The sequence below is a fragment of the Furipterus horrens genome, unplaced genomic scaffold (genome assembly GCF_987537825.1).
Source record: "Furipterus horrens unplaced genomic scaffold, mFurHor1.1.pri manual_scaffold_4, whole genome shotgun sequence".
Lineage (NCBI taxonomy): Eukaryota > Metazoa > Chordata > Mammalia > Chiroptera > Furipteridae > Furipterus > Furipterus horrens.
This window is the reverse complement of record NW_028327174.1, coordinates 50,942,503-50,965,294: the sequence shown is the minus strand read 5'-3', so window position 1 is coordinate 50,965,294 and position 22,792 is coordinate 50,942,503. Positions and strand designations below refer to the sequence as shown.

General features: G+C 36.0%; 1 protein-coding gene across 5 annotated transcripts in view; it reads right to left on the bottom strand.

Annotated features, from left to right (window-relative positions):
• LARP4 (La ribonucleoprotein 4) overlaps positions 1-22,792 on the bottom strand; it is a 77,619-nt gene that overhangs the window by 37,043 nt on the left and 17,784 nt on the right. For all 5 annotated transcript variants that reach the window (XM_090273148.1, XM_090273147.1, XM_090273145.1 and 2 more), the window contains exons 3-8: positions 22,610-22,762; positions 19,996-20,071; positions 12,286-12,422; positions 10,433-10,536; positions 7,215-7,325; positions 5,022-5,075 (exon numbers count right to left, since the gene is read on the bottom strand). In XM_090273148.1, the coding sequence (XP_090129274.1) occupies positions 5,022-5,075; positions 7,215-7,325; positions 10,433-10,536; positions 12,286-12,422; positions 19,996-20,071; positions 22,610-22,762 (635 nt within the window). The remainder of the gene's footprint in view (positions 1-5,021; positions 5,076-7,214; positions 7,326-10,432; positions 10,537-12,285; positions 12,423-19,995; positions 20,072-22,609; positions 22,763-22,792) is intronic.

The following is a 22,792-nucleotide window of genomic DNA, read 5'->3' as shown; positions in this document are numbered from 1 at the left end:
AATACATTGATAAGGGGTTAATATTCAAAATATATAAGGAATCCGTACAACTTTATACCAACAAAACAATCAATAATCAATTCAATTAAAAATAGGCAGAGGACCTAAACAGGCATTTCTCTAAAGACAACATACAGATGGCCAACAGAAATGAATGCATGCTCAACATCACTAATCAGAGAAATGCAAATTAAAACCACAATGAGACATCACTTCACATCTGTCAGAATGGCCATCGTCAATAGATCAACAAACAAGTGTTGATAAGGATATGGATAAAAGGAAACTTTCCTGTACTACTGGAGAAATTGTAAATTGGTATAGCTACTATGGAAAAAAGTATGAAGGTTCCTCAAAAAATTACATATAGAAATACTATATGAACTAGTAATTCTACTGCTGGTTATTTACTGAAAAAAACCCAAAGCACTAATTTAAAAAGATATATGCACCCCTATGTTCTCTGCAGCATTATTTACAATAACCAATATATTGAAGTAACATCAGGTCGACTGAGAGATGAATGGATAAAGATACATATAATATTCTATAACATATAACAGAATATTACTCATCCACAAAAAAGAATGAAATCTTGCCATTTGTGACAAAATGGATGGACCTATAGGGTAATATGCTAAATAAGATAAGTCAGACAGTGAATGACAAATAGCATATATACGGAATCTAAAAATCTAAATCCAGATGAAATTTAATATGCTTAATTATAAAAGAACAATGAAAATGGGATGAAGCACTGTCTCTTAAATAAATTAACAACATATGCAGAAATAGGTGGACAAACATTACTCAGTTAATCCCTTTGTACTCTAAGACCATTGCTTTGAATCACAGAATTACAAAAACAAAAAACAGGCATACTTCAAAGAAACAAACCAAGACCATACAAGTAACTCAACACTTTGAAGATCAAAGAGCTTGAAGGTGAAAGCAGAAGCAAGGATAATAATATAAGATTTCTGGCTCCTGCACCTGTCTGGGTGCTATATCACTGGTTTTAATGAATGATATAAAAATCTGTGACTCCCCTAGCAAGGACATTGCTATATGATGACTAATCATAAGAACCATAAACAAAAACCAAAATATCAGAGAAAGAAGAATACTTAAAATGAAATATGTATATATTTTCTCACTACACCTGAAATCCCAGCAAAAGCAATAAGCTGTAAGAAATAGGAGGTACAGACTTCCAGTCAAGATGCCTCTTCATGCAACCATAGAAAAAATTACAACTAGTTCTCAAAAACAAGTAACAAGCAGAACTTCAGAAAATCGAGCAATATGGAAGTCCGATAACCAAGGATTTAAAGCCAGACAGGTAGGAGGGGTGGACTCATGGATATGGGGCAGAGAGATGGTACAGCTTGGACAAGCGGGGGCAATGGCATGGACGGTCCCACATTCACATGTGGTAGATAAAAACCGGGACACCCTAGGAGCAAGCAATCCAAGCCCCATACCAGACACCACAGCCCAGTGTTCCAGCATCAGGAAGCTAAATCCTCATTACTACTGGCTGTAAAAACAAGTGGGGGTTGGGGCAGTGGAAGAAACTGCACAGTTTTAGAACCCACACAAACCCCAGGACAGCAAATGGAAGGGCACTAATCACAAACAGGAAGTGGGTGAAGTGACTGGTAACAGGGCCAAGTGCCCAGCAAATTGCCAGAAGACAGGGAGCAGCACTGTCCCCTCTCCACACCACCACCACAAACACAGCCACAAATAGGAGAAGTGGGTGGCCCCACCCGGGCAATTACGTAAGGGTCCTATCCCATACAATTTACAGGTGCCTTTGCTACACAGGACAAGCTACTAAGACAGGGAGTCAAAGCAGCTCTAACTAATAGAGAAACAAACATAGGGAGGCTGCCAAATTGAGGAGACAAAGAAATATAGCCCAAATGAAAGAACATAACAAAACCCTAGAAAAAGAACTAAACAAAACTGAGATAGCCAACCTATCAGATGCAGAGTTCAAAACACTGGTTATCAGGATGCTCAGAGAACTCGAGTATGGCAAAACAATAAAAAAAGAAACAAAAGTTACACAAATGAAGTAAATAAAAATATAGAGGGAACCAAGGTGAAAGGAAGGAAGCCAGGCTTCAAATCAATGACTTGGAACATAAGGAAGAAATAAACATTCAACCAGAAACAGAAAGAAGAAACAAAAATTCAAAAAAATAAGGAGAAGCTTAGGAATCTCTAGGACAACTTTAAACGTACTAACATCCCAATCATAGGGGTGCCAGAAGGAGAAGAGGAAGAGCAAGAAACTGAAAATTTGAAAAAATAATGAAAGAAAATTTCCCTAATTTGGTGAAGCAAATAGACATACAAATCCAGGAAGAGTCCCAAACAAGCTGGACCCAAAGAGGATGACACTGGGATACAACATAATTAAAATGCTAAAGGTTAAAGATAAAGAGAATTTTAAAGCAGTGAGAGAAAAGCATAAGAGTTACCTACAAAGGAGTTCCCATAAAACTATCAGCTGATTTCTCAGAAGAAACTTTGCAGGCAAGAAGAGACTGGCAAGAAGTATTCAAAGTGATGAGAAGCAAGGACCTATAACTTACATTACTCTACCCAGCAAAGCTATCATTTAGAATGAAAGGGCTGATAAAACGCTTCCCAGACAAGGTAAAGCTAAAGGAGTTCATCATCACCAAGTCCTTATTATATGAAATGTTAAATGGGCTTATTTAAGAAAAAGAAGATAAAAACTATGAACATTAAAATGACATAAAACTCACAAGTATCAACAACTGAATCTAAAAAATGAAAAACAAACTAAGCAAACAACCAGAACAGAAACAGAATCATAGGTATGGACGAGCATTGGAAGGTTATCAGGTCAGAAGGGGAAGGGGTAGAATGGGGAAATGGTGCAGGGACTAAGAAGCATAATTGGCAGAAACAAAATAGACAGGGGGAAGTTAAGAACAGTAAAGGAAAGGGAGAAGCCAAATAATGTACACACACAACCCAGGGACATAAACTAAGGGGGGTGTATTGTTGGAGGGAAGCGGGGGTACCAGGCGGAGGGGGAAATAGGGGGTAAAATTGGAACAACTGTAACAGCATAATCAATAAAATATACTTTAAAAAAACAAAGCTATAATGTAATTTAAAAAAAGAAATGAGAGGTATAAAGGACAGTCAAAATAGTAATTATATGTAGATGACTGATCTCTCAGGCAGTTAATAATAAGACCCAGCAAACCATTAGGAAGAGTTAGGCAAGGTTGCTACATTTAATAACATTTTTTAAAAATCACTGAGATACCAAGGTGGGAAGGGGTGGCAACAAAAATTACTTTTAGGAAGTAATTATAAAACACAATAGACCTGAATTAATAGAGAAATGTATCATAAAAAAGTTACAATGTTTAATAATACAGAGTAAAGCTGTCAACTGCTTCAATGTGAGCAATAAATTAAATGCATCCCATTTATTTCAACACAGTTTTTGTTTGCTTCCTTGTTGGTATTAGACATTCTAAAATTCATATGGAAAAGTAATGGTCTAAGAATAATCAAGACAATCCTAAAAATAATAATAAGGATGGAAAACTTGCATAAGGAGATAAGGATACTATAAAACAAAGATGTTGTTTCAGTAGAAAGTGGAAGAATAGAGAACTGAAAACAGATCTGGTAGATCCATTAGACAACTACCTTTTCATATATGGGGAAAAAATGAAATTATACCTGTCTTATAATATACATCAATTAATTCCAGATGTTTCAAAGTCCTAAATCTAACATATAAAATCATAAAGCTATTAGAAGATCTAGGAGAATATTTTTATAGCCTCGAGCATGGAAAGAAGGTAAAAGGGACAAGAGCATTAAAGGAGGAAATAAAAGGACAATCGGCAGATAGCTTCATCTATAATCCGGAAATAATATCACCTACCACACAGCAATAAGGAGATTTAAAATTGTCAAGTTTTTAGAACAGTGTCTGACGTATAACCTCTTAATAAATATAAGTTCCTCCCATCCTGATACTTCTATTTCCTGGTTGTGTGAACCTGGGTGGGTGACTCTCACATCTCACTTTCCTTACCAGTAAAATAGTGAAGATACCAGTATCTATCTTATTAGATTCTCATAAGAATTAAATGACTCCATATATATAATGTGCTTAGAACAGAACCTGATACACAGTAAGAGCTCAATAAGAGAATAAGGTATTGCACTTACAAGTAGTTATTATTATAGAGAGGGGCAAAAGTAGGTTTACAGTTGCTCATATGGAAAATAATACAATAACTAATAAATAATAATACAAGAATAAACTATTTTATGCACTCACAACTGTAAACCTACTTTTGTCCCACCCTGTATTACAAAAGAAATGAGGAGCTGTCAAAGTAAGTGCATGTTTAGAATTCTGTTTTAGATGGTAACTCTGGTAATAATGTGGAGAATGAACTGTAGGAAGGGAAATGCTGAAGTCCTAACAGTTAAAAGGCTATTCCAATTATTTAAGCCTAAACAATAACAATAATGACTGAAAGAGTTTTGAAGGCAGATTTCATGGAATCGGAAGACAGATCAGACATGTAAATAAAGTAAGCAAGTGTCATTAACGACAATTCCCAGGTTTCCCAAATAATTAAATGTTTATGTGAAGATGTAGTAAATTGAAATGAGGTGGAAAGTACTACAAATGTTTTCCACTTTGTTACTAAAAAAATTATTTCTACTCTTCATCTTGAGATCTGGGAATTATCTTACAGGTTGTCAGTCAGCATTTAACCAAAACTTCATGCTGTTTGAAGTTATATTTTTTGGAAAGAATTGCTGTACAGAAAGTATTTTGATGCTCCATCAACTAATTTTCAAAAGTTGCACATCATACAAATCAGAAGTTTCTTTAAAATTATTATGGGTTTTATAAAATATTATTCATCTGTGGTTTTTAAATTCCCAGACAACAAAATCTTTGTTAGGGGCTGGCCTTACTTACAAATGTTTCTTACCATGATTGGCTTGCCCTGAAATGTTTTAACTTCTTCTCTCAAGTATTGAAAAGCCTGTTAACAAAACAGAAAGCAGCTTTCATTAGCACTCAAACATTTCACTGAAGTCATCTTTACTCTATCAAGATGGTTTGGTATTAGCAACTATCTCTACTTCTAGAGGTGATTCCATTATGCAGGTGATAGCGAATTAAAAAGCAAAAATGTAAAACCTCAGCTACAGTTCACATTTACTGTAGATTAGCTACATGGATTACTACAGAAAAATATGCACAAAATTCAAAACAGACCCAAAATATCATCACATATCATTTTATTGTAATATTTTAATTTTAGAGAAAGCGAGACTATGATTTGTTGTTCCGCTCCTTTACGCATTCATTGGTTGCTTCCTATATGTGCCTTGACCGGGGATCAAATCCACAAGCTTGGTATATAGGGTCAATGCTCTAACCAACTTAGCAACCTGGCCAGGGCTACATATAATTTTTAAAATGGTTCAGACAACCTTCCAAGGCAAATAATTTTTTTAAAGTGGTTTTAAAATGCAATTAGGTATGTTTCTGTTTCAAAGAATTATTACTTATCTTTAAGTAAGACAAAATAATTAAGAATAAAATCATTATATCAAAAATCTAAGAATCAGAAAGGAAGTTACAGATTTACTGCAGACCTACTACGTACTAGAAACAATACTGGGTTGGTCAAAAAGTCCGTTTAGTTTTTTCCATAAAATAAAAGACATGTTTTTTATTGCACCAATAACTATTGATCTGGATATTTTGAATATATCAGCAATCTCCTGCATGATATAACATTGACTGTTCTCAATTAATATCTCAATTTTATTGCTATTAAGTTCAACTGGTTTACCCAACTGTGGAGCATCCAGTGAGAAATCTCCAGCAAGAAACTTTGCAAACCACTTCTGACATGTTCAGTCAGTCACAGCACCTACTCCATACACCGTGCACATCTTTTTTTGTTTCAGCTACCTTTTTACCTTTCTTCAAATAATAACATACAACATGCCAAAAATGTATTTTCTTCCATCTTCAATATGAAAATGGCTACACAAAAATTCACCAATTTTGATGTTTTCTTTTTAATGCACACTGATATGACAGCTGTCACAATACTATCTAATAAAATTGTTTTGAATGAAATTAAAGACAATGAAGCACCACTAGGGCCATCTTATGGAAAAAAAAAAATGAACTTTTTGGCCAATGCAAATTACCAGCCTCCGTGGTAATTTCAAAACTGTGTTAATATCTTCTGATAGAAATAAATTGCTCTTTAACGGAAACTGAAAAAAAGCTTTAGGAAAGTGATCAAAAGGAAACCAATGAATAAGCAAAACCAAAAAGGTGAACAAGGTGATCAACAGCCTTTACAGACAGTATTGTAAGCACAGCTTTTCTCAATTAAAATGAGGTCTGTCTGGAAAAAGTCCAGTCATTGTTAATATAACAAGAATAGTTTATGCACCACAGATGTAACCTGGCAGCCATGGAGGGTGGACCAGAATGCACATGCATGAGCAATGACAACTTCATTGTACTAGTCAGTGGGGGCTGTAGACACTGTTGAGTGAGCATGTGTACTGTGTGGCTGTGGCATTCCAAATGACGGAGCGAGTAGAGCAATAAATCTGCATCAAATTTTGTGTTAAGCTTGAAGATTCCTCCACGGAAACTATTCAGATGATTCAGAAGGCCGCAGCTATGGGCAACTGGTGATGGGCAGCTTCATCACGACAATGTGCTGTTCCTGCATCATGTCTTATGCAGTTTTTTTTGGAAATATCAAATCACCCGGGTGACTCAGCCCTCCTACAGCCCAGATTTGGTGCCCTGTGACTTCTGGCTTTTCCCAAAACTAAAATCATCTTTGAAAGAGAAGAGATTTCAGATCATCGATGAGATTCAGGAAAATATGATGGGGAAGCTGATGGCGATTCCAACAAAGGATTTTGCAGAGTGTTTTGAATAGCAGAAGAAACAAAGGACATCTCTGTGAGGTCCCAAAGTGCCTACTTTGAAGGGGACTGAGGCGTCATTGTCCTATGTACAATGTTTCTTGTATCTTCTTCAATAAATGTCTTTCATATTACATGGCTGATCCTTTCTGGACAGACCACTACTTATCTTACTACTAGAACTGAAATCAGAAGAAAAGTTTTCTTCTCACCTGTTGTGCATCTGTATCTGACTGGAAAGTGATATACCAGTTGCTATTGTGTGCAAACTCACAGCTTATTACCTTGGGGCAGTTTTCATTTTTGAACAAAGCTTTCACCTCCTAAAAAAGAAAAACACTAGTTAATTCTAAAAACATATCAATAATAGGTATATTTTTTCTTTATGTCTTTTTAAAATTTCTATTTCTTTACTCATTGTTTATGGCTTCTGTCATTTTTCTATTGAGAGCAGATTATATTCTGAAAACAAAAACATGTATAGCTATAGCATAAATTTTGTATGCGATTTAGGGATGGAACCCTATTTTATAATCAAAACTGAAGTCTTTCACTCCAAATGGCAAGCTAAATTTTCCTTATAGTAAAATCCCTTGTCCTACCACTATCAAAAAAAGAAAAGGTATGTCCTCCCTCCCTTAACATTTTTTAGGTGCTAAGTATTTTCATGCATTTTCATTATATCCAGATGCTTTGTCTACATCAGAGTCATTCACAGGTATATACTCTGTGCAAAGATATCTTCTCTTTTCCACAAGTGATTTAACTAAGAACTAAAACCCCAGCAAACACATGGATTTAGAAAAAATGATTGTCAAAAGTTCAGAAATGTATAATAGTTAACAGCTTAAAAGAAATTTATTTTTAAAAAAGAAAAAAAAAACAAAAACTGGAAGTGAACATTAAGTATCTCTAAAAAGTTAGCCCTGGCTGGTGTGGCTCAGTGGATTGAGCACCAGCCTGCAAACGAAAGGTTGCCAGTTCAATTCCCGGTCAGGGCACATGCCTGGGCTGCAGGCCAGGTACCCAGTTGGAGGTGTGTGAGAGGCATCTGATCGATGTATCTCTCACACAGGGATGTTTCTCTCCCTCTCCTCCCCTACCCCAAATAAATGAAATAAAATAGGTAGACTGAAAAATGATTTTTTAAAAAGTATCCCTAAAAAGTTATAAAGGAAATGATATCTGCTTAAAATACCATCCAGAGGAAGACACTGTTGACTTATTTGTAAAAACCCCTGTGTTGAAATCTCCATTTTACAGTTGAATAAACAGTGGCTCAGATTGTTTAACCTGCTCATACTACACGAAGTGGAACTCAAACCCAGATTTGTATACCTTCAAATTCCAATTTTTCTAATACTCATTTGAGTTCAAGGAGAAATTTAGTAGTAACCAATAATTCCAAAATAGCAGTAGAATCTGATGTGGTTAGACTGCCCCACAAAATATCACTAGATATCAATTTTTAAAAAGATAATTATTGATCGGACAATCAACACGACAACACTATACATATTCTAACTTACTCAAGTGTTTAATGCACTGAATTAAAAAAGATATGGTCTCTACTTGTGATGACATTTTCTTGAGTCAAACACTACTTGAAATAAATAAGTCCTCAACCACCTGAGTTTTGTGGCATTTGTGAGTTGTGCAATACCAAGTTCAATTAATAAAATTCTTATCCAGTCCAGAATTACATTTTTGGACAATTAAATATGCAACTGTTACACTGCCTGTCACCCACTGATATCTACCGTCAAAAATACATAGGTATTCTCCAAATAGTTAATTCTTTAAAATGTATAATTAAATCGATTTATTTATTGAAATTTTAATAAAATCCCTATTTTCAGCTTTTATCATTATTTAGGAAGACTTCTGCTCATAGATTTATTTTCCCAAATATGAGAAGTCTAGATCTAAAGTAATCAAAAATGTATTCCACCTTATAAAAACCCCGAAGGTCAGAACCCAAATCTCATTTTAATCTGAATTTCAGTTATTAGGGCCTAGATCAACTTTCTACATTTTAGTTATCTGTACTTGCTTTAGTTTTTTTGTTTTTTGTTTTAATTAACAGTATGTGGCTACACTGCTCCTCTTATTTACTGTTTTTCATGTGTGTGAGCTCTTTATATATTCAGGCTATGAATTACAATAACTATACAAATGATAATAATGGTTAAACTTTAGAGTGTTTTTATATGCATGCCACAGGTCTCAATTTAACGGTTGATAAAACTAAGGCAAAAGTGGTAAGTAATTTATCCAAGGTCATAGAACTAGCAAAGTAGAAAGGCCAGAATTCAAATCAAGACAGTTTGAATCTAGAGTTCAGGCTCATGTATACTCTACATTGTTTCTTAATACTGCAAATATCCTTCCCATTCTGCAATCTTCCTTTCAATTTTTTACCTTTGACATATACTTCATCATTTTAAATCAAAGATCTAGTGGCAGTTTCTTTTCTAATTACTCTCACTGCATTCTAGAGATATAACACTAAATGACTCTGGACATTAACTATTAATATGTCAAATTTGTTAGGTGGCAAGAGTCTTCTTTTTTACAATGGTTAACCAATTACCATATATCAGTTACTGATTAATTCTCCCCATCTCTAATTTATTGTGCCTTAACATGACAACTGAGTGTGAAACTCTGTGGCTTAGTGGTTAAGAAGAAACATGGGCTTCAAAAACAAAGATCAAATTCAAAACCAGACTGTCATTTAAACAACCCATGTGTCTTAGACAAGTAATTTAACCATCCTAAGGCTCAGTTACCTTTGTAAAACAGGTAATAAAATCTTAGGCTTTAAATAACTAAAGTATATTGCATAATACTTGGCAGAACATAATTACTAAATGTTATTATACATACATTATTGTATAAAAGAGCCTATTTCTGGATTACACAGGGTGTGGCAAAAGTAGATTTACAGTTGTTCATATAGAAAATACAATTAATACATGAATAAACTGTTTCATGTACTCACAACTGTAAACCTACTTTTGCCTCACTTTGTATTGTTTCATTCAAATATTGTTTTATTTTTGTATCTGTACCATACCATCTTTATAACTGCAGCTTTGCTTTATATTTTGCTAACCAGAAGGGTTATCTTTCAGACGAATCCTCAAGTTCCTAAAGGAGCCCATTTATATTTTAATTGCCATTCAGTCAAATCAGTGAATCGAAAATTAGTCTCACTGCAATACTCAGTCTCTCCATCTAAGAACACAGAATTATTTCTTCTTCCTCCCCCTGGACTATTTTTCCAAAATTTCAAAATTTACAAAACAAGTTGGTATTTAGCCTTTCATAGTAACTGACACGAGGGCACTGATATACTTTCCTTGTTTACTTAGCTCCTTCAATTTAAAAAGTAAAGAATACTCAGCTTTAACAATACTTAATTTACCTCTATTGGTGTTGTTTCAGGAATCTCTCTAAGAATCACAATACAACGCTTATGACTTGGTCTCACTTTCTCACCCTTCTCATCAACTTGCACCATGGGAGAAGCTGAAATTTTAGAAAAGATTTAATTCAAAAGTGACAAGTAGAGACAGTAATACCATTCAAAAAACTATTCATTTCTATTTCCAACTGAATAAATTAGCAAAGGTTAATATCCCAAAGAAATTAGTTGTGGAATCAAAGATGAGTTACAATAAAATATTTTGAGATTAATATGCAAAGAACAGTGTCAAATGTTATTTTTTGAACAAATATTCAGAGTACCTACTTTGTGATGTGCCACTGTGTTGGGATTGAAAACAAAGACTTCAGGAAGCATAGAACACCTATCTGATAAGACAATTTCTCTGTATACAATTACCAGATTCTTTACTTCAAGAGATAACAAAAATCAATGTACTTGCATTAGCCCAACCCTACTGTGGGGAATGTAATTAGCTCTAATATGTGAAGAAACCCTTCTTAAAAATACAGTCTAAGAAGTACTTAGACCAAGGATTACCCACAAATGATTATAATCTTTCCTTGATTTTAACATAATTATTTACATACTACTACGGAGATTCAGAAGCCATCTTTTAGGTGCTGATTTTGAGGAAATACTGGTGAAGATAGTACCACAAAGCCAAAACTTTTATTTCTAGTCCCTTCAGAAAGATATTATACCACATCTCTCTTAATAGGTAGGGAGAGAATAAAAGAAGAAGTTAAGAAAAATGGCCTGGAGCCCTGGCTAGTATGGCTCAGTGGATCACATGCTGGCCTGTGAACTAAAGGGTCGCTGGTTCGATGCCCAGTCAGGGCACATGCCTGGGTTGTGGACCAGGTCTCCAGTTGAGGGCACAGAAGAAGCAGCCACACACTGATGTTTCTCTCACTCTCTTTCTCCCTCCATTCCCCTTCTCTAAAAATAAATAAATAAAATCTTAAAAAAAAAAAAAAGAACAAGAAAAATGGCCTGGGCATTAGTGCTAGGTTTGAGCTCTTAAGAGATGGGGAATTCTGCTTGTCTCTTGGCCAATGTTTTTATGTTGACAAGATTGGGTCATTTTAAGAAATGACGTCTACACAAACCAAGCAGAGATTATTTCATAAATGTTTTTGGCTTTCTGAGAATGAAAATCTTCTATACCCCTACTGTAGTAAGTCTGTTATTGGCCTTGCTATATTTAACTTTTAAACATTTCCAACAACATATTTCATATAAAAATAAAGACCTGTCTTTATAGTCAAGTAGTTAACAAAAACTACATAAGAGAGGTTACCAAGAAATACTAATATAGATACAATCAGTAAAAATTCTTAGAACCTCAACCTAAAAACATAAATTCCTTACCAAATTTTAGAACAGTGTTTGTCAAACTGTACAATAGGTTACAACTCTTTAATAAGTTGTGAAATCAATTTAGAATAAAAGAAATTAGTTTGCTGCAAGCATTTATTATTAATCTGTGTAGCATTTCAATTGTGTGTGGGTATGTGGTATATGTATTGGACTGTGATGTAAAATGTACTACTTGGGTTCAAAAATTAAAATAAATTGCTTTGGAGGATGTGAAAAATGCCACATAAAACTCCAATAGCCCAGAATATGTGCTTATGTGTAACAGGTTACCAAAATGAACAATGAAGGTACAGAATTGATAATAGAAACTACATACCACTTAGTAAAGATAAATTATTAGAATAGAATAGCAAAAAATAGGGAGTTAAAACAATTCCCTATGGTCAGAAATGCAAAAACATTAAAAAATTTGACTTAAAAAAATAGGTTAAAAGGTATAATTTACATACATCTCAACACTTCAAGAATTAGATCAGGGTCTGTAGTTAGCTTTTTAATTTCTTCCATGTTGGCAACTGTCCAAATTGGGATGAATTGATCACTGTCCATTTGAGATATCAGGTAAAGATCCTTTGACAGATTTTCTCTAAAAAAAAAAAAAATAAACAGAAACAACAGTCCTATAAAACAAACAATTCCTTAAAAGCATCTAAAGAGGTGCCTTATTCTCTTTTGTCACTAAGTCGAGGAAAACAAACTTATATTATCAAAAATAACACAATTATGAAAAAATATAATACTGTACACAACAGATATATTCTAATAACTTCCAGAAAGATTCTGAATCCCCAAATAAATTGTGCCCAATAGTTTGTTTCTGTTTTGTTTTATACTTTTTACTGAACTTATTGGGGTGACATTGGTTAATAAAATCACATAGGTTTCAGGTGTACAATTTTATAATATATCACCCGTATATTGTACAGTATTCTGAGTTCACCACCCCAAGTCAAGTCTCTGTCCATCACCATTTATCCCCCCTATATATACCCTCTTCCACCTCCCCACATCCCGCTTTCCTTTAGGTACTCACCATGCTGTTGTTTGTGTCTATAAGGCTTTTTTGTTAAGTTTCTTAATTAATCCCTTCACTTTCTGGGTCCCATGATTTTGAACAAGGGACTTTATAGAATTGTATTTCTATGATAAGAGGCTTAATATAAACTTTAAAAGTATGTTACAAAACATTATATATAGTGTAGTTCCATCTTATAAACACTATCAGTGATGTCAGAATATGCAGTTTAAACTATGAGTTGGATCATGGGGGTTTTTAAGCCTCTGAATGTTTGCATTTTTTAAAAAGATTTTCTTTATTTATTTTTAGAAACTGAGGAAGAGAGGGATAAAGAGAGAGAGAGAAACAAAATCTGTTGTTGCCTCTTGAGCACCCCCAACTTGGGACCTGGTCTGACACCCAGGCATGTGCCCTGACCGGGAATTGAACCAGTGACCCTGTGGTTCACAGGCCAGTGCTCAATCCGCTAAGCCACACAAGTCAGCTGAATGTTTGCATCTTTAAATAAATGTTTGCTTTTAACGTATATTTAAAAAATAAATTTAAAAGCTTTAAAAATTAAGACTAAAGACTCTTTAAGATACATTTAAAAAAAGAAGATACAAACACTTCTATCTTGCACATAAAATCTTGTTGAACAAACTGAAGTAAAATTAAATTCATATCAAATCTTTGAAGCAGTCTGGTAATAAACAACTAGAAGTCTATGCTTAAAAGCCACCTTCTTAGCACTGGCTGGCGTGGCTCAGTGGACTGGACACTGGCCTGCAAACAGAAAGGTTGTTGGGTTTGATTCCTGGTCGGGGTACATGTCTGAGTTGTGGGCCAGGTCCCCAGTTGGAGGTGTGCAAGAGGCAGCTGACAGATGCTTCTCTCCTTCTCTTTCTCCCTCCCTTCCCCTCTCTCTTAAAAATAAATATCACCTTAAAAAAAAAAAGGCATAACCACTCTATTTAAAACTGAAACCACCCAAATACTCCTGATGCCCCTTCCCTTGCTTATACTGCTCTATTCGTTTTCCACAGTGATTATTACCTAACACTTCTAAACTGCTTATTTATTAAATTTACTGTTTTGCCCTCCTGGGCAGAATAAAGGTTCCATGAAGACTATTTGTTGTTTTAAAATGTTTAAAAAAACATAGTGTCATACACCAAAAGGCTGAGGGTTCGATTCCCAATCAGGGTACATACCTAGGTTGCAGGTTCCATCCCCAATAGAGGTGCATAGGGAGGCAATCAATTGATATTTTCTCTCAAATCGATGTCCTCTCTGTCTCTCACCTCCCCTCCCTCCCTCCTACCTTCCCTCTCTAAAAATCAATAAATATATCCTCAGGGGAGGATTTAAAAAATTTAAAAATGTGTTTCAATGCCCTGGTGCTTGGCCAAGAATAGGGTCAAAGCCTTTACATTCAAATTATATTAAAATAGAAGTAGTAATTACTTTTTTAAGGTTACAACTGTCAATAGTAAACTCAATTCAGAGTCAAAGGAGAACCATACTATTATCACCCTAATAAGTTAAAAAAAATTTTTTTTAATTTACTAATTTTAGAGAGAGAAGGGGGAGAACAGAGACAGAGACAGAGACAGAGAGAGACATCTCTTTGGTGTTCCACTTAGTTATGCACTCATTGGTTGATTCTTATATGTGCCCTGATGATGGATCAAATCTGCAACTCTGGCATATTGGGATGATGCTCTAACCAACTGAGAGCTACCTGACCAGGGCTAAAAACTTCTTTAAGAACTTGAAAATACACAAGCATAATATTTGCATAACTAGAAAGCTGCAACCTGAATTAACTCTGACTTTCAGTGGGTTCTATTCTTACAAACACCATGTCAAACCCTTAAAGAAACTGTACTTCACAGAAGTCAGCCAACTTAATGGGTATAACATCTAGGATATGAATATTCATGGACTAATACCTGACATGTACAATACTAATGGCAAGTTTGCTGAGCTACAAATGTCAATCACCCAGCTGGTTTAAACTATTAACATAGTGCTGAGCCGAATGTGGTAGAGTATTGACAAGTGACAGCCTGAAACAGTTACAAAAATAATGGTTTCAAAGATAAAAAAAGAGCTGTGGAAACTATGAGGACAAAATGAAATTCCAGAAAGATGATCTCTCTTCCCTGAGGGCATTTGCAGATGCTGGACCAGAGGAAAACCAGAGGAGTTCAGCAGTTGCACAGGACTGGCATTATGAATTGAAAACTAAAGGAGACCCACCGAACACACAACTGTATTTACTGAATTCTAAGGAGAGAGATGAGAGATTGGGAGCCAAGTTGAAAGGTAAGAGTAAAATCTCTGGTTTTGTGGAGGTTCCAGTGGAAGAAGGAATCTTGCATCAAACACAAGACAGGGCTCTTCCACGAGACATTTGATAGATTTTGAAACTGTACGGGGTAAGAGGCTAAAGAGCTAATTTCAAACATCTGAAGAATAGAACTAAATCTCCCTTGGCATCTCATGACAGAGGTAATAGAAAACTGTCGACCTCTACGTCAAAAGCCTGAGAAGACTATGCCCAAGGAACAGACATAAATGAGAGGGGGACACAATCTAATTAAAATGGCTGCTCAGCCCTAACCCTGCTTAATTCCTGACTGCATTGAAGCAATCAATCTGCTTCAGCCTATCAGAAGAAAGCTCAAATCTTTTCTGGAGGAAAAACTTGTATCAATTGCAGCTTCTACCTTCTTTTATAAGTAATGTCCAGCATATACTGGAAATTTAAAAGGCATGAAAAAGACAGGAAAATTATGACAGAATGAACAGGAAAAAAAAACTCTCAGTATTAACACAAATGATTCAGTTAGAAGGCAAAGATTTTAAATAAGTACTACAAGGGACTTCCAGTCAAAATGGCAGCATAGGTAAGTGCGGTAATTGCCTCCTCTCACAACCACATCAAAATTACAACTAAACTGCAGAACAACCTTCATTCAGAATCATCTGAAATCTGGCTGAATGTAAGTCCTACAAATAGTGAATGAAAGAAAAAACCATATCAAGACAGGTAGGAGAGGCTGGTCTCACACCTGTATGGCAGATAAAAATCAGGAGTGTATCTCAGCTTCAGAGATCCTCCCTGAGGAGTGGAGTCCCTGCCCCACACCAGGTCGCTCAGCCCAGGATTCCAGTGTCAGGAAGAAAAGTCCCAATAGCTTCTGGGTGGGGATGGAGACTGAGGGAGACTAAGGGCTTCTGTAGTCCCACGTGTTCCTCTTAAAGGGCCCACACAGACATTTACTCAGACTCATTCCCTCTAAGTTCCAGTCCTAGAGAAGCAGCTTGAAAGGTACCAGACATATGGAGAGGAACTGAAATGTTCAGCACCTGGGCCAGTTTGTGGGGGTGTGAGGGTAGTGTGGGAGGATCAGCTTTCTTCCAGATAGAGGTGTTGGCAAAGGCCATTGTTCCTTTGATGAGCCCTCCCCAGACAGAGCTGACAGGCAGGCACCATATCTGAATCTCCATCAACCTATCTCAACTGTGTGTCCTGCTCTGGTGATTCTGTGAGGCCTTATCCACCCAACTTTCAGGCTCACCCAACCTGGGCCAGTCTTGGCCCATGCTTCAAAATTTCCTAAAATCTTTCAAACAAGCAGCATCTGGCCTCAGTGAGCCTCATACCTCTTACTAAATGGCCCAGGCCTTGGTTCAACAGCTTGGCCTTGCCTAGGCACTCCCAAGCCCAGGTAGCAGCCATCTGCAGATTGCTTTGTAGTTCATGCCTGTGGGCCCTGGGCAGAGTACTGGCAGCAACTGACCTTGGCCTGCACCTCCTAGGAGGCCCCCAAGCCAGCACACCCAGTGGATAGCTTCAGATCATGCTGAAGCACTACCCAGCCACCTCCACAAGCCACACATTCAAGGGGCAAAGTCAGCAGGCACCAGAGCCCCTCTGAAGTAAGTTCTGCTCTGTGGGGTGGGTCCCTGCACAGCTGATCCTCCACAGTGGTTGTAGGTCGGTGGTCATAGCCAGTCTTTGCAGCTGACAGGCCTGGGAGTAAATCCCTTGCATTGATGTGCCTGCAGCCATCAAGACTCAACTACATGAGGAAGACATACAGAGCCTACATGGGGAACACACATCTAGTGTACAGTATGGGTGATCGGGGAGGCTATTCCACTGGACCCTACAAAACTAGCAGGTTAGGCCACTCTACCAAGCCTGGGAGACTAGTAGCTCTACATAATAAAACACACACACACACACACACACACACACACACACACACACACACACAGGAAGGCTGCCAAAATGAGGAGACAAAGAAACATGCCCCAAATGAAAGAACAGAACAAAACTCCAGAAAAAGAACTAAATAAAATGGAGAAAAACAATATACTAGATGCAGAGTTCAAAACAATGGTTATAAAAATAAACTTAGGGGAAGAACAGATTAACTTAAGTGAGAATTTCAACAAAGAGATATGAAAATAAAAACAGAACTAGAAACCACAAAAAAGAACCAGTTAGAAATGAAGAATATATTAAAAGCAATCAACAGTGGAGTACATGAAGCAGAGGATTAAATCAGAGTTGGAAAATAAGGAAGCAGAAAACAAACGAAAAAAGGATCCAAAAAATGAGGATAGTATAAGGACCCTTCAAGAAAACTTCAAGTGTACAAACATTCATATGATGGAGGTGCCAGAAGGAAGAGAGGGAACAAGAAATTGAAAGCTTATGTAAAAAAAATGACATAAAACTTCCCTAACCTGGGGAAGGAAATAGACATACAAGTCCAAGAGGGCAGAGTTCCAAAGAAGATAAATCTAGATGTCTACAACAAGACACATCATAATTAAAATGCCAAAGGTGAAAGATATAGAGAGAATCTTAAAAGCAGCAAGAGAAATGCAGATTTATCTACAAAGGGGTGCCTATAAGACTATCAGATGATTTCTCAAAAGAAACTTTGCAGGCAAGAAGGGAGTGGCAAGTATTCAATGTGATGAAAAGCAAGGACCTACCACCAGGATTACTCTATCCAGCAAAGCTATCATTTTGAATGGAAGGGAAGATAAAGTGCTTCCCGAACAAGGTAAAGCTAAGGGTTCATCATCACCAAGTCATTATTAATAGAAAATGTCAAAGGGACTTATTTAAGAAAAAGAAGATCAAAACTATGAACACTAAAATGACAACAAACTCACAACAATCAACAACTGAATCTAAAAAAATAAAAACAAAATCCAAGTAAGCAAACCAGAATAGGAATAGAATCATAGGTATGGGGATCATTTGGAGGGTTATCAGCTGGGAGGGGGAAGGGGGAGAAATGGGGATACGGTGCAGAGATTAAGAAGCATAATTGGTTGGTACAAAATAGACGGGGGGGAGTTATGAATAATATAGGGAAGGGTAAAGCCAAAGAACTTACATGCATGACCCATGAACATGAACTAAGGGGGGGTGGGATGGCTGGAGGGGAGGGGCATACTGGGCAGAGGGGAGCAAAGGGAAAAGTAATTGGGACTACTGTAACAACATAATCAATAAAATATACTAGAAAAAAATAAAAAAGAGGGAAAGAACAGGGAGATATTTAGGATAAGGAATCAATTAAACATGAGTCACAAGTGAACTCTATCTAAAGAAATAAAAAACCCTCTTCCCAATAGCAGACTGAAATGACCTCTAAAAATGGTTCACTATTTACTTGACCCAGAAAACCCAACAAAATCATGCAAATCAAGAGGTTCAAATCTTTATATTCACTTTAAGAATACTCGTGAATATGTCCAGGCCCTCAAGGGTATGCATATCCAAACCACCACCAAGTATCGGAAGGATATTACTTTACAGAAGCAATGTGTGCCATTCTGTAGTTACAACGGTAGAGTTGGTAGGTGTGCCCAGTCCAACAGTGGGGCTAGATACAAGGTCAATAACCTGAAAAGACTGCTAAATTTTGCTGCACATGCATAAGAATGTAGAGAGCAGCCCTGGCTCAGTGGCTCAGTAGCTCAGTTGGTTGGAGGATCTTCTCATACACCAAAAGGTTGTGGGTTCGATCCCCAGTGAGGGTATGTACAAGAGGCAACCAATCAATGTCTGTCTCTGTCTCTCTCCTCCCCTCCCGTTCCTTCTTCCCTCCCTCCCTCTCCCTCTCTCTCTCTAAAATCAATAAACATATCCTCCAGTAATGATTGAGAAAAACATGCAGAGTAATGCTGAACTTAGGGTTTAGATGTAGATTGTCCTCTGGTCATTGAGCACATCCAGGTGAACAAAACTCCCAAGATGGGGTGCAGAACTTACAGAGTTCATGGGCAAATTAACCCATATATGAACTCTCCCTGCCACACAGAGATGATCCTTACTGAAAATGAATAGACTGTTCCTAAACCAGAAGAGGAGGTTGCACCAAAAAACAAAAAAACAAAAAAACCACACACACACACACACCCAGAAGAAACTGAAAGAACAAAAACTTATGGCTCAGGAGTAAATTCAGCATAAAATAAATGTTAATAAAAGTATAAAAAAAAAATTCAATGATAAAATCCAGGTTTATAGCTTGAGAAATTGGCTCACTGGTTCTACTTCTCTCCAGACACAGGGAAAATAGAATGCATTACATTTGCATGCATATATATAATTTATTTTGGAAGGGGCAGTTCTTCTACATATTGAAGGGTTATGATATCTAACCTGTAAATATATCTATATAATTCTTACCTGTAAATAAGACACCTGGAAATGTTTACCTGAAATAACTTTATTTAATAGAAGACAATGATGATATAAATTCTATGCCCATCCTCCTACCTTGCTAAAAATAACTATGATCAAAGAGCCAACTACTAAAAATATAAGTTAAGAACTAAACACTTTTGAGAACCATAAACCTGAATATGTTCATAGGAAAAGTACCCAAGAGAAATTTCATTACCTTTCTAGTGAAAATAAAATATCCTTTTCATATCCAATTAAAGACTACATTGTTAAATCTTGTCAAAAAATACAGAAGAATGATACCAAAATACATCACTGAAGGAAATTAAACCCACCATTCTTCCATTCTATCCCACAGTTATTTTACAACTACTACCTAAACAATTAAAAAAAAAGAGGAATAAATATCCACACAAAAAATGATAAGTGTACCGTGAGAAACAGAATTCTAATTGCTTCTTCAGACATTCTTTTAGATCTTCTGTAGAAATTGCTGTATTGCTTTCCCCTGGTGGTAAAAAATAAGAAGGAAAGAGTCAATACCAAATTACCACAGGTGGTAAACTTTACATATTGTTATACTCAGAATAAGTCACAAGGTATATACAAATTAAACTCATCAAATTGAACTTTTTTATTATTTTTTTTAGAATTCAGGTAGCTCAAAGTCCATCTAATTTCTTTCAACCTATATATTCTTCATTCAGATAGGTTTCACATAAGTTTAAAAACTTTTATCATGTAATTAACAAAGCACTATTATACTAAAGGCTACCATATTGCAAAATACTACCACTTTAAATTAAAGAACAAGCCCTGGCTGGTGTGGCTCAGTGGATTGAGTGCCGGTCTGCAAAACAAAACTTCAACAGTTGGATTTCCAGCCAGGACACATTCCTGGGTTGCCAGCCCAGGTCCCTGGTTGGGGGCATGCAAGAGAAACAACGTCTCTCTCGCACAGCAATGTTTCTCTCCCTCTCTTTCCACCTCTCTCTCAAAATAAATAAAATTTTAAAAATAAAATAAAAAACAAGAGTACTATAAATCTAAATTTGAAGATAGTAACTAGCTAAACAAAGTGGGATATATAATATATATACACACACATCTGTAGTTTTAGTAGTAAATCTGATATTAGTCACACTCCTTAAACTTCTCTCTCAATACTCTTTTCTCTCCTTAATTTTAGAGCACCATTGTCTTCCAAGGAATATTTAAAGAACTCAAGTGTCCAAAGGACCAGTTCAACTCTGTAAGTCTTCTTTGTTTTCTATTATTGAAACCCAGAATATGAGACTTTTCAAGACTCAAGCCTGGAAAACCATCGCTCTTTTACACAAAACATTACAGACTCAAAGCATTTAATATTTAATTTGTCCTCTTCTTAAAAAGCATTAATGAGCCTGGCTGGTGTGGCTCAATGAATTGAGTGCAGGCCTTCAAACCCAAGGGTCACTGGTTCAATTCCCAGTTGGAGCACATGCCTGGGTTGCAAGCCGGGTCCCCAGTCATGCAGGGGGCGACTGATCGATGTATCTCTTGCACATCGATGTTTCTTTCCCTCTCTTTCTCCCTTCCTTCCCTTGTCTCTAAAAAAAATAGATAAATAAAATCATTTTTTAAAAAAGCATTAATGATTAATTTCCTTTAAATAGACAGACAATAGGATGTATATAAAGAGAAACTCTGCATGATTTTACCACTACCTTGCCTTACTATTCAAGATTCAAAGTGATATATTAACTTCATTAAAATACATATAAGAAGCATTCTATTTTTATGTACATACAATCTTTCTAATATACAAAATTCATCTACCCATCTGCTAGCAAAATGAGTAGTAACTTCATTTAACCTTTCAATGTCATTATAGCAAAGTTATTAAAATACCAACTGGTTGCCACATCACTTAAACCAATTCTATGTTCAAAGTAGCCAGTAGTTAGGTATATTATGACCACAAGTAGAAAGTAGAACCTACTATCTTAAATTACATGAAAATATCACCCCATTTCACTTCAGAAATCAACCTGCAAGCCAACAGACCTTAGAAACCCAGTCCAAGTATATATAACAAATAAGGAAATTGAAGACAAAGGGGATTTAAATAACTTGACAGAAGGCAGAGATAGAAATGCCTAATCCTTCCCATTATACTTACTTTCCAAAAAGACCCTTCAGAAATTAGAAAAATAAAGTTAGGTCACAAGGGTCTATGGTTCATTTTTAGTTTCCTTCAAATTTCCTCCATTTCACATCCAATCAACTACTAATCCATGACAATTAAATGAATGTGAAAAAAATAAGTTTCAAATTTATTTGTAGTGAACCATGTTTTCAATACAGCCTTTTACTTAAAATTAAACCTCACAATTTCACATTTGTAAATGCACTTCACATGCAAAAAAGTGATGGGAAAATTGGTAGAACTTGCACTGATCCCAACTAATAGACTAAGACTTAGACCCTGTGAAAGATTGTAAGTTAGGTCTCTTTCAACTATTTTGACTATTTTTTCCTTTAGCTTTAATTTAACATTGTAATAGGAAATTTTAAGTAAATATTCTTTTTTATTTCTCCTAAAATGTGTTGGAATTTTTTTTTTTAAGATTTTATTTAATTTTAGAGAGGGGAAGGAGGGAAAAAGAGAGAGGGAAAGAAACATTGATGTGTGAGAGAAACATTGACTGGTTGTCTCTAGCACGCCCCCTACTAGAGACCTAGCCCGCAACCCAGGCAACTGCCCTGACTAGGAATCAAACCAGCAATCTTTCGGTTCACAGGCTGCCGCTCAATCCACTGAGCCACACCAGCCAGGGCAGTAAATATTCTTTTTAAATTACAATTTTCATATTTGGCAATTTTTAAACAGTACTTATTACAATCATGTAATAATATTTCATTAACATAAACTTCTTTTCCAATAAGAAAATAAACAAATCAATGCTATAGATTAATTAGAATAATGATAGAGACTTGGGGTGGGGTGGAGGGAGGAGGACTAGCATACTGCATTCTCATTTGACCAATAAAATCTAAAGCTTACCAGAAACGTCATATATTTGGTAAGTCAGATCTTCTGGCCCTAAAATCATTCCATCAGGTGATTCTTCAATGCCTGTAGAATTTCTTGTAGATTCACAAGATGAATACATTACTTCATACTCTTTACACATATCATCTGAAAGCTCTGTATTACCTGTATGAAAGAAAACATATGAAAAATAAA